A 10800-nucleotide genomic window follows, 5' to 3' on the forward strand; every position below is an offset into this window, starting at 1 on the left:
GGGTGAACCTGCAGTGGCTGAGATGATCTCAGAAATAACGACAGGAATTCCATCTTCTCTGCAGCTGTTGGACAGACTCAACCATGTGACATCGTCCTTAACTTTAAGGCTTTTATTTTACATGTTGTCTCTGTTTTATGTTTAAAGTTCTGAGAATGGATATGAGGACGCAAAAGTTGACCCGGCGGTGTCCTCTGGATGATGTGTGTCAGCGCGCACGCAGGCGCCCCGGCTCTCACCGGGACGGTGAAATAATTCACCGAGAAACTAACGGAACGGAGTCAACGGAATGAACCCTGACCAGTGAACTGTGTGAGCCACCGTTTTTTTTCACTGTATCTCTCCTCTCCGGAGGTTCTAGCGGTACTTTTCCCCGTGTGCATGTCGGATTTTGACGCATGAAATTACAGCAATATTCATGCAAAAAGAAAAAAATTGCACTGCACGAGCCAATATATAGTCGTGCTTGTCACTCGCTCCTCAGATGATATTTGCATTTGTAAGGTGTTCATTTAAGGATATTAATGCTTACATGCCATCAGTTGCCTGCGTCCGCCTCGATTCTCCAAATCATCGAGATTTTTTTTTTTTTTTTTTTTTTTGTCACCACTGGATATAAAGCTTTATCCATGTTGAGAGATTATTATCCTCTGATGGCGTTGTAACCTATATATATACTGAATTATACACAAAGGAGACGCCAGCAGCTGCAAAATGAGTAGTTTTTTTTTTTTTTTTGGTTAATTATTTAGTCCATAATTAAACTCCAGCACTCCTCTTTAGTGGATTCGTGTTGCCAAAAGGTTTTTGTTTTGTTTTTGTGTTTTTTATTGGAGACTGTTCATACAAAAGGGAATGGCGTGTGGTTTGACAGCATGAAAAAAAACATCTGAGCACAAATAGAAGAGACGCTGTTGCACCTGAGCTGCTTTTTGGGGGCTTTTTACGCACAGGGAAGAAGAAGAAGAAGAAGAAGAAGCATGTGCACTCCAACATCTATTAAGAGCCGATTTTTTTTGCATGTTTTTCCATCAATCTGAGATGAACTGATTTGAATAAGATTAAGTGGAGTTTGGAGTTTTGAGATGTGGTGGATCATCACACTGTGGTGGTGACCGTCCCGCTGTGTCCATGCGTCTTTCCTCTCCTCCAGACCTCTGGACCTTCTTGTGGATTGTGTTGCTCTTTAATGATGCAATGGGCTGCATCCACAGTATCAGGTGTAAGCCCAAGAGTTTCCGAGAAAGTATCGTCGTCCTGGATCTGAACACCTCCATCGACCCAAACCCCACCAGCATCGATGAAGCGTCCGGTGTGGTCCTGCGCTACCGGACGCCGCACTTTAGAGCGACTGCGCGGGTGCTGGTGCCGCCGGTGGCCGCCAAGGAGACGTGGACCATCGGTTGGATACAGGCGTGTAACCACATGGAGTTCTTTAATACGTACGGAGATAAAGGGATGTAAGTATATAATCAGGTGCTTTGGTTCTCAATCTTGGGTTCGCAACCCCATTTGGGTTTCGTGAGACACTGGGAGGGGGTCACTAAGTGCCTTCAAGAAACTGATAGAATATTTTTTGAACAATTTGAGACCATTTTTGCTTTTTTTTTTTTTTTTTAAACCTTTTTTCTGCAACTACACCAAACTTGTCATATTTTTAACCTGTTTTCATCACTTTTTCTTGCCATATTTTTGCCCCTTTTTATGCATTTTTTCTACATTACTCTAATTCCTGTCATTTCTTCATCAAATTTCAAAGCCTTTCTGCACATTTTTTTTCCATTTCCAAGACAATTCTGGCACTTATAAAACCTTTCTACCACTTTTCCCGTATAATGTCACATATGTTGACCCATTATTGTCACTTTTAACCTCTTTTCGCCATATTTCATGTTTATTTTATTTATTTTTTCCAATTTTATTACATTCACGATTTGTCAATGCCCATTATTTGTCAGTTTAAACTAATTGTTTCTACTTTTAGGCCAATATTGACACTTTCAACCCTTTTGACCACTTTTTCTGTCTGTTCTTGGCCACGCTCATTTGCAAATTTTAACCAATTTCTGTAGTTTTTGAAAATAAATATTATTTCACCACTTTTTCCACCATTTTTGGTAACTTTTAAATCTATTTTTTTATTTCTGATTAAAACAAGGATTTACATTTTTAAGATATATATACTATATACTATGGTGCAAATAATAATAAACTTCCTGGATGACAGTGGATATTATTCAGATTAATAAATAAATGCGGTTATCACAGATTTATAGAACAATGGACCATCATTTCGCTGACTTTATGGATGGACCCCAAAAAACTCCCCTTTATTCCCCCTTATTGATGGCCCCGCCTCCACATACAGTGGGGGTCCCAGGTCTCTGACACCTTTATTGGGGGGGGGTTTCATGGGCTGAAAAGGTTGAGAACTACTGGTATAGACAAAAGAACCGATCGTTCTTTATAGCCTTAAAAGTTACTGGCCTTTATTGACATATATTGATATGTTCATCTTAATTGGATTTGTATGTTTTGGTTCATTTGGACATTATTGAAGGGGAAACTAAAATACTAAATAAAAAAAAAAAAAGACCCCAAGTAATTGCAGCAAACATGGGCATAAGGAAAGGTACGATGTCTACAGCCCGTCTCATGCCTGACAGTCACAGAATCTCAGATCAGGTTATTCGCTGATTAATCTCAAAAACATTGATTTTCATTGAATTTTTTCAGGAGAAAATCATAACCAACACAATCATGCAAACTCCTCACAAAAGACTTCCAGGTCCATTCCAGGCAGGCAGAGGTGTTTATCTACAGTATATACACCAGAATATAGTTTGTTATAAACATGCTGAACACTAAGACTCAACATTAATACATGTGTTTACTGCAGCTCATTTATGTTTAAGTTCTTAAAAACTCAATTATTCTTTGTAATCACAGCCACAGTTAAACTGCAGTTTTTTTTGTTTTGTTTTGGAGAAGTTAATTGAATTTTTAAACAAATATATTTGTTTAACATTTATTACTTATTGATGAAAAAGTCAAAGTTTAATTGCCGTGATCATTTCTGCATTTATTTCCTCCTGTCCATCACTTATTGCTTGTGTGACGCTTTGTAGATCAGAACATGGAAGGTCCCAGACGGTCCTGGGTTCAATAATTCAGGGCGTTTTTATGAATATTAGCGTGAATATGAGGTTATTAAATCCACCACAGCAATAAGCCTGCGATATGTTTCATGTTTGCTAGTCCTGCGATGGATTATAGTGACCTATTCAGAGCCTTGAAAGGGATAAATAGCGACACACAAAAAAAAGTGATTTCCTCAACAGTCTGGACATTTGCATGTAATGCTTATTTCTAATCAATAATGATTGTGGTTCTATTTAAACTAATTAAGTGAGCGATTTAGGGGTTTTTGTCAATCGGTTATTTCGATTTAGTCTATACATTTAATGTTTATTACTCAGGAGTTAACACCCATAAACAGGAAGTAGCGGCCCCATGATTAAGGTGGTTTTAAAACAATAAAAGCTATAAACATGCGAACAAAGATGGAAACAGAAATACAGATTTAAACTGAGGGTTAAGTTGTTCCTATTTTAATTTTATGAATTTTTATACCTTTAGAAAAGAGATCGCGCAGCAAAAAAATAAATAAAATAAAATATTGTGTCGTGTTGTTGGAGCACTTTAAAGTTCAAATAGTTTGAATCTGTTCTTTTCACTGGAAAGTGTCAGTGATGTTAAAGAAGGCACAGTGATGTAGGATTACATACATGTATTGACCTTTGGAATTGGCTCCATTCATCAATGCCGTTGTTCAAAAAGCACATAAACCCAGATCTGCTCTGACACATGAAACACAATGACACGAGGGTCTCCCTCACACAGTGTGAGGTCGAAGAGCTGCAGCATTTTTAAGTCTTATCGTGTCAGTGGAAAACATAAGCTGATCTGGAGGAGGTTTTTATCTGCAGACGTGCACCACAGCAGAGGATGTTTGAACGCTGCACGGCTAAGATTAGAGGCTTCGTCCCCCTCCCTGCCACCTCCGCCCCTGTGCAGGCCTACGCGTGTGTCACAATGACAGCGAGAAAGTGAAAGAACGCACTCGTGTAGTTATGGGTTTGTGTAAGATTCAAGATTCAGCCCTTTTTTATTAAGCAGAGCTCAGGTTATGTTAGGACACTAGGGAGTAAATATTTCTAAATGTTGCTCAGGAGTTCCAAAAACTTTATTTGATCAAGTTTTCTTCAAGCAAAAAAAAAAAAACCAAAAACAAACAACTATCAAGACCACAAAAGAAACACATATTTTAAAAATGTGTTTTAAAATTGGTCATTTTAACAGAGAAGCTCACTAATCATGGCTGGAGTGAAGCTAATATGAATGTAACTGATATATGTGTATTTATAGCTCTGCTCTGTATAGAGGGCTTTGGTATGCAGCCACTAGCTTAGCACCATGTTTACAAAGACCAGCATGAATCATGTTACATGTGATATTATATTGTTATTATACAATATTTGTGGCGTTAAAGAACACATTTTAATGCACCCAAAGGCAAAAAACACCAGATTACATATTTCTGGAGGTGAGTGGGCTCCCAGATGCTTCCATGGGATGTATTTGGACAGAACAGCTGAGGAAGATGATCCAAGATATCATGTTGGAAGAGCATGTGAGCTCTCTAAGGAAATCCATTATTTCCCAAGCACTTTTAAATGAATTTTTAGACTTTTTTAGTTGATCTTCAATTCCAAAGTTGGCGATCATATCAGGAGTAACTATGTTTTTAGTTATGTGTCATTTTTTCATGTATTCCATCCTGATGTATTTGGTTTATAGAGGTCTTGTAACAAAGGGGGTTCTCAACCTTGGGGTCGCCAGATGCCTTTAAGAAACTAAAAATATGTTTTTGAACAATTTGAGCCAATTTTTTCTGCCACATCATCAAGTTTCAATGCCTTTTCTGCATGTTTTTTTTTCCACTTTCAAGACATTTTCAGCATTTTTAAACCCTTTCCACCACTTTTCCACCTAATGACCCATTATTGTCACTTTTAACCTATTTTCACCATATGTCCTGCTTATTTCTGCCAATTTAACCACATTCACGATTTGTCATGCCCGTTATTTGCCAGTTAATACGAATTGTTCCTTCGAATTGTTTCAATTTTGACACTTTTAAGTAACCTTTTTTTACCCTTTTTCTGCAACTACACCAAACTTGCCATATTTTAGCGCATTTTCATCGCTTTTTGTTGCCGTATTTTTGCTCCATTTAATGCATTTTTGCTCCATTACTTCAATTTCTGTCACATCTCCATCGGATTTCAATGTCTTTTCTGCACATTTTTTCCACTTTCAAGACATTTTCAGCATTTTTAAACCCTTTCCACCACTTTTCCACCTAATGTCACATGTCTTGACCCATTATTATCACTTTTAACCTATTTTCAACATATGTCCTGCTTATTTTTGCCAATTTAACCACATTTACGATTTGTCATGCCCGTTATTTGCCAGTTAATACGAATTGTTCCTTCGAATTGTTTCAATTTTGACACTTTGAAGTAACCTTTTTACCCTTTTTCTGCAACTACACCAAACTTGCCATATTTTAAAGCATTTTCATCACTTTTTGTTGCCATATTTTTGCTCCTTTTAATGCATTTTTGCTACATTACTCCAATTTCTGTCACATCTCCATTGAATTTCCACATTTTTTCCACCACTTTTCCACCTAATGTCACATGTGTTGACCCATTATTGTCACTCTTAAACTTCCTGGATAACAGTGAATATTATTCAGATAAATAAATACATGTGGTTATCACATATTGATAAAACAATGGACCATCATTTTTGCTGACTTTATGGATGGGCCCCAAAAAGCTCTCCCCTTTATTCTCCCTTATAGATGGCCCCGCCTCCACATGACTGAAGGCTGAAAAGGTTGAGAACCACGAGTTTAGAAAAAGTGTGATATGACTTCTTTCAGCTTTGCGTCAATAATTGAAGCTTCCAGTTGCATTCTGGTAGAAATGGTGAATAAATAGCAATGAAATGAAATGGAGAGGAATTATTTGCACAGTTAGCCATGAGACTATAGGGTGTATCCGCTTCACACCTCCCTCACCACCTTAGATGGTGCATCTCACCTCCATCTAACCACAGGCTAGTAGTGGGGGGGTGGGGGGTGGGGGGGGGGGGGGGGGGGGAAATTGAGCACCTGTTACCATTCAACACACATGAATATAAATATAGTTGTGGTTTTTTCAGTCTCAGTGAGCACATCTTAAAATAATAAAATGTGATCCTATTGCATGGCAGTATAGACGAGTAGTGTTTACTTTTAAATGGTCCATCTTCAAGCTTTTCCTTTTCCACTTTTAACAAAAGGAGGCTTTTACACACAGACCCTAGGCGGTGGTGGGGGAAGATACAAAAAAGAAGGCTTGATTGCGCAAAAAAGAGTTGCTTCCTGCGTACTGCGTTTCGGAAAGAGGAAGAATAGCAACGTGACTGAAAATAACAGAAATAAGGAGTAGGTTGAAGGTTCAGAGCAGCTGCACATAGTTTATAGAGAGAAATGTGTCTTTTTTTTCTGCAAACAAACAAACAAAAAATGGATTTACAAAACAAAAATAATGGATTTGTAATTTCAAAAAAAAAAAAAAAAGATTTGCAAGCAAAACTAACGTTACTAATTAAAAAATAAAAATAACAATGCTGGTTATGTTTGCAAATATGCAAAAAATGTGTTCTCATGAAACTATACATTTTGAAGTTGAACTGCAATCAAAGCGCAAATATTTAAAATAAACATAAGCTAAATGTATAGTTTCATGAGAACATCACCAGCATTAAAAAAAAATAGTAATGTTAGTTTTGTTTGCAAATGTATTTATTTTTGTTTGCAAATCCATTTTTTGTTTGATTGCATTAAAAAAAGGCAACTTTTAAGTTGTATCTATAAAATATGTCTTACCACGTTTAGGAAGGTGTGGTCAAATTCAGGGATGATGAGAGAGAGAAACACTGCATTTGTACATGCTTATCATGTTACCTTGAACTTATAAATGCAGCTGATCTGGTACAACAGTGGTTCTCAACCTTTTAAGCCCGCGACCCCCAAAATAAAGGTGCCAGACACCAGACTGATCCTGAAAAATGTACTTTCATGCTAATTTTAAAAAATCCTGTTCCAAATTGTTTTTGGAGGAGTGTTATGTAATGCACACACACACAAAATGCATGCACGCCCAATCCTTGACGTGCACGAGCCATGTCTACCATGATAATCTTCCCTTCTGTGGGTGTGTGTGTTGGTGGTGGTGGTGGTGGGAAGGGGGGGGCTCGGTCAGACAGGCGAACACACTGTCCTCTTCTCAGTTCTGCTGATCCTCAGTTTCAGGAAGTGAAAGCTAATCGTTCTCCTGCTGAGGCGGAAAGTGGAGGGCTGGTCGGAGGAAAGAGAAGCAGCACTTTTTAGTCAACGAGTCACATGCTCAGGGTGTATCCAGCTTTGTATTTCAACCTCAAAGCACCCAGATTAAAATGATGACGCTTTCCGACACGCATCACTAATATATGCAGAAATATTTGACTGATGAATCTAAACGTTTGACTTTTATTACACGCGAGCACACAGTGATTATTTTTGAAGCTGTAGCTGTTATTTGAAAAGCTCTATTTAATACAATGAACAATGTATCGCTCTTTATTCCTCCTCACACAGTTATTACTTCATAGATCACTCTGACTGTGTTAAAGATGCATCAATCTGCAAATAGAGGTTTAATGAAAACTTAACATCTTTTTCTGTCTTAATATTTTAATTCCTAAAGACAAGTCGTGACCTAAATAAACTCAATAATTGAAATAATCGAATGAAACTGCTATCAGTATAAGATACTGCATAACTTTAGGTATCAAATTATTGCAATTACTTGTCACAAATAAGACTAACACATTGTAAAGCACTTCCTTTTGCATAAAAAATGCTTTATTAAGATATTGTCGGAGGTTTTTTCCCCTAAAAACATGTCCATGAACCCCTTTTGGGTCCTGAACCATGAGTTGAGAACCTGTGACTAAAGCAGTGGTTCTCAAACTTTATTTGGTATTCCCCACTTTGAACGAAGGTAAACTTTCAACCCTTACGTGCACCCATTGCCCCCCAAACAATCCTGACAAACAACACATTTTTAAAGTTATTGAAATAACCGGGAACAAGTAACAACCTATTTCATGATAAATCAAAGACTAAACTAAACTTATTGCCTGTGTAAAATAGTTTTTTTAAAGTGCAGTCGTCGAAAATACAGGAAATAACGAAACGTTATTGGCAATCTGCACCAAAAAGCTGCAGAAAACAAAAAAGGAAATACTGTGCACATATCAAATTAACTAACAAGGAACAAGTAACATGTTTCGGAATGCAAAAAACATATTTCATTAACAAATGAAAACTCAATTAAACTACTCGCCTGCATAAAAACAAAGGTAAAAGTTCAGTAGTCGGAAATAAAGGAAATAACGAAACATTGTTTGCAATCTGCACCAAAAAGCTGCAGAAAACAAAAAAGGAAATACTGTGCACATATCAAATTAACTAACAAGGAACAAGTAACATGTTTCGGAATGCAAAAAACATATTTCATTAATAAATGAAAACTCAATTAAACTACTCGCCTGCATAAAAACAAAGGTAAAAGTTCAGTAGTCGGAAATAAAGGAAATAACGAAACATTGTTTGCAATCTGTGCCAAAAAGCTTCAGAAAACAAAAAAGGAAATACATTTTTTAAGTCATCTATTGTTCCGACATAAATAGTTATTTTTGCACTTCAGTTCTGCGTTACATTTTGTTCCCAGTCGCATATCTAATCACGCTAATAATTTAATGCTATTTTAATTTCTGCTACATTTTTAGGCTTCTCATTATTACTTTCTTTGTGTGTAGGTGTTTTGTTTAGTGTTAAAGATCTTTATTGTCAATGAAGAAAGGCATTTTAAGAAGATTGGCATCAAATTAAAAATGTCCTCCCGTTTGTCGCGCCCCACCTGTCATACCTCCATTTCCCACCAGGGCGCGCGCCACACACCTGATGATCATTTCAAGGTAAATCTTAATACGTGTTTCACCTTCAGGTCCAGTTGGGAGCTTCCCGACCTGCGTGACAGCAAAATCCAGGCAATCAGTGACTCGGACGGGGTCAACTACCCGTGGTACGGCAACACCACAGAGACCTGCACCGTGGTGGGCCCCACAAAGAAGGACAGCAAGTTCACCGTTGGTATGAACGACAACTTCTACCCCAGTGTGACCTGGGGGGTGCCGGTCAGTGACAGCAACGTGCCTCAGCTCACCAGCATCCGTCGGGACCAGAGTTTCACCACCTGGCTGGTGGCCATAAACCAGGCCACCTCAGAGACCCTGGTCCTGCAGACGATCCGCTGGAGGATGCGTCTTCATGTTCAAGTGGACCCCGAAAAGCCCCTGGGTCAAAGGGCCACGCTTAGAGAGCCCGTTGCTCAGGAGCCGCCACATATTCTGGGAAGGAACGAACCCATTCCCCCAAACGCTATGATCAAGCCCAACGCCAACGACGCCCAGGTGCTGATGTGGCGGCCAAAGAATGGTGACCCCATTGTAGTCATCCCGCCCAAATATTGAGCCAGACTGGCCTTGGATTCTCTTTTTGTATCATAGGGTTTTACCACCAGCTGCTTTGATCCTTTTTGATATTTATTTTACCAGATTTTGCCTCTTGTCTTCTTCTCCCCTGTTTGGAAAAAAACAACAGAAGAAGAAGAAGAAGAGAAAAACAAAAACCAGCTCCAAGGAGTTCAGAAACTGCAACCATTCTACCTTTAAACTGGGTCGGGTCTCACTGTGCTCAATCATAGAAGTGTTTTTGATTTTTCTTTTTTTGTACATCGTGGTTTTCCAGGCCAAGAGACGTAGGATTTGTGAGTGGATGATTCTAAGGACTTTTTTCGGTAACACTTTATTTGAAGTTTCATACACAAGGCTGACATTATCTGTCCTTAGCATGAATAAGGTGTGATGAAGGCAGTCATTAAGTGTTGTTCTCTAAATTATGACTTTTTTTGGGTTATGTGGAGGGATGTAGTGGGGTTAGGGGTTAGGATTATATATGGTTAGGGGTTAGGGTTATATATGGTTAGGGTTATATAGGGTTAGGGGTTAGGATTATGTAGGGTTATGGGTTATATAAGGTTAGGGGTTATATAAGGTTAGGGGTAAGGGTTATATAAGGTTAGGGGTTATATAGGGTTAGGGGTTAGGATTATATAGGGTTATATAGGGTTATGGGTTATATAAGGTTAGGGGTTATATAAGGTTAGGGGTTAGGGTTATATAAGGTTGGGGTTATATAGGGTTAGGGGTTAGGATTATATATGGTTATGGGTTATGGGTTATATAAGGTTAGGGGCTATATAGGGTTAGGGGTTAGGATTATATAGGGTTATGGGTTATATAAGGTTAGGGGTTATATAGGGTTAGGGGTTAGGATTATATAGGGTTATATAGGGTTATGGGTTATATAAGGTTAGGGGTTATATAAGGTTAGGGGTTAGGGTTATATAAGGTTGGGGTTATATAGGGTTAGGGGTTAGGATTATATGGTTATGGGTTATGGGTTATATAAGGTTAGGGTTATATAAGGTTGGGGTTAGAGTTAGACACTTAAAGACAGCCTTCATGACACCTTGTCATAATAATTACAGCGTAATGTCAGCCTTATGTATAAAA

The 10800-nt window shown here is 38.2% G+C and overlaps 1 protein-coding gene across 2 annotated transcripts; it reads left to right on the forward strand.

The window, feature by feature from the left end:
- On the forward strand, positions 1-10142 carry fam78ab (family with sequence similarity 78 member Ab). 2 transcript variants are annotated; one of them, XM_028462313.1, is made up of 3 exons: positions 1-312; positions 1154-1460; positions 9171-10142. In XM_028462313.1, the coding sequence occupies exons 2-3, from the start codon at positions 1198-1200 to the stop codon at positions 9694-9696; spliced, it is 789 nt and encodes a 262-aa protein (XP_028318114.1). In that variant the 5' UTR covers positions 1-312; positions 1154-1197; the 3' UTR covers positions 9697-10142. The 2 variants fall into 2 exon arrangements, with proteins under 2 accessions (XP_028318114.1, XP_028318113.1); XM_028462312.1 differs by lacking the exon at positions 1-312 and having other exon boundaries at positions 811-1460.
- The last annotated feature ends 658 nt before the right edge of the window (positions 10143-10800 follow it).

This window comes from Gouania willdenowi, chromosome 12 (assembly GCF_900634775.1).
Source record: "Gouania willdenowi chromosome 12, fGouWil2.1, whole genome shotgun sequence".
In the NCBI taxonomy this organism is placed as follows: Eukaryota; Metazoa; Chordata; class Actinopteri; order Blenniiformes; family Gobiesocidae; genus Gouania; species Gouania willdenowi.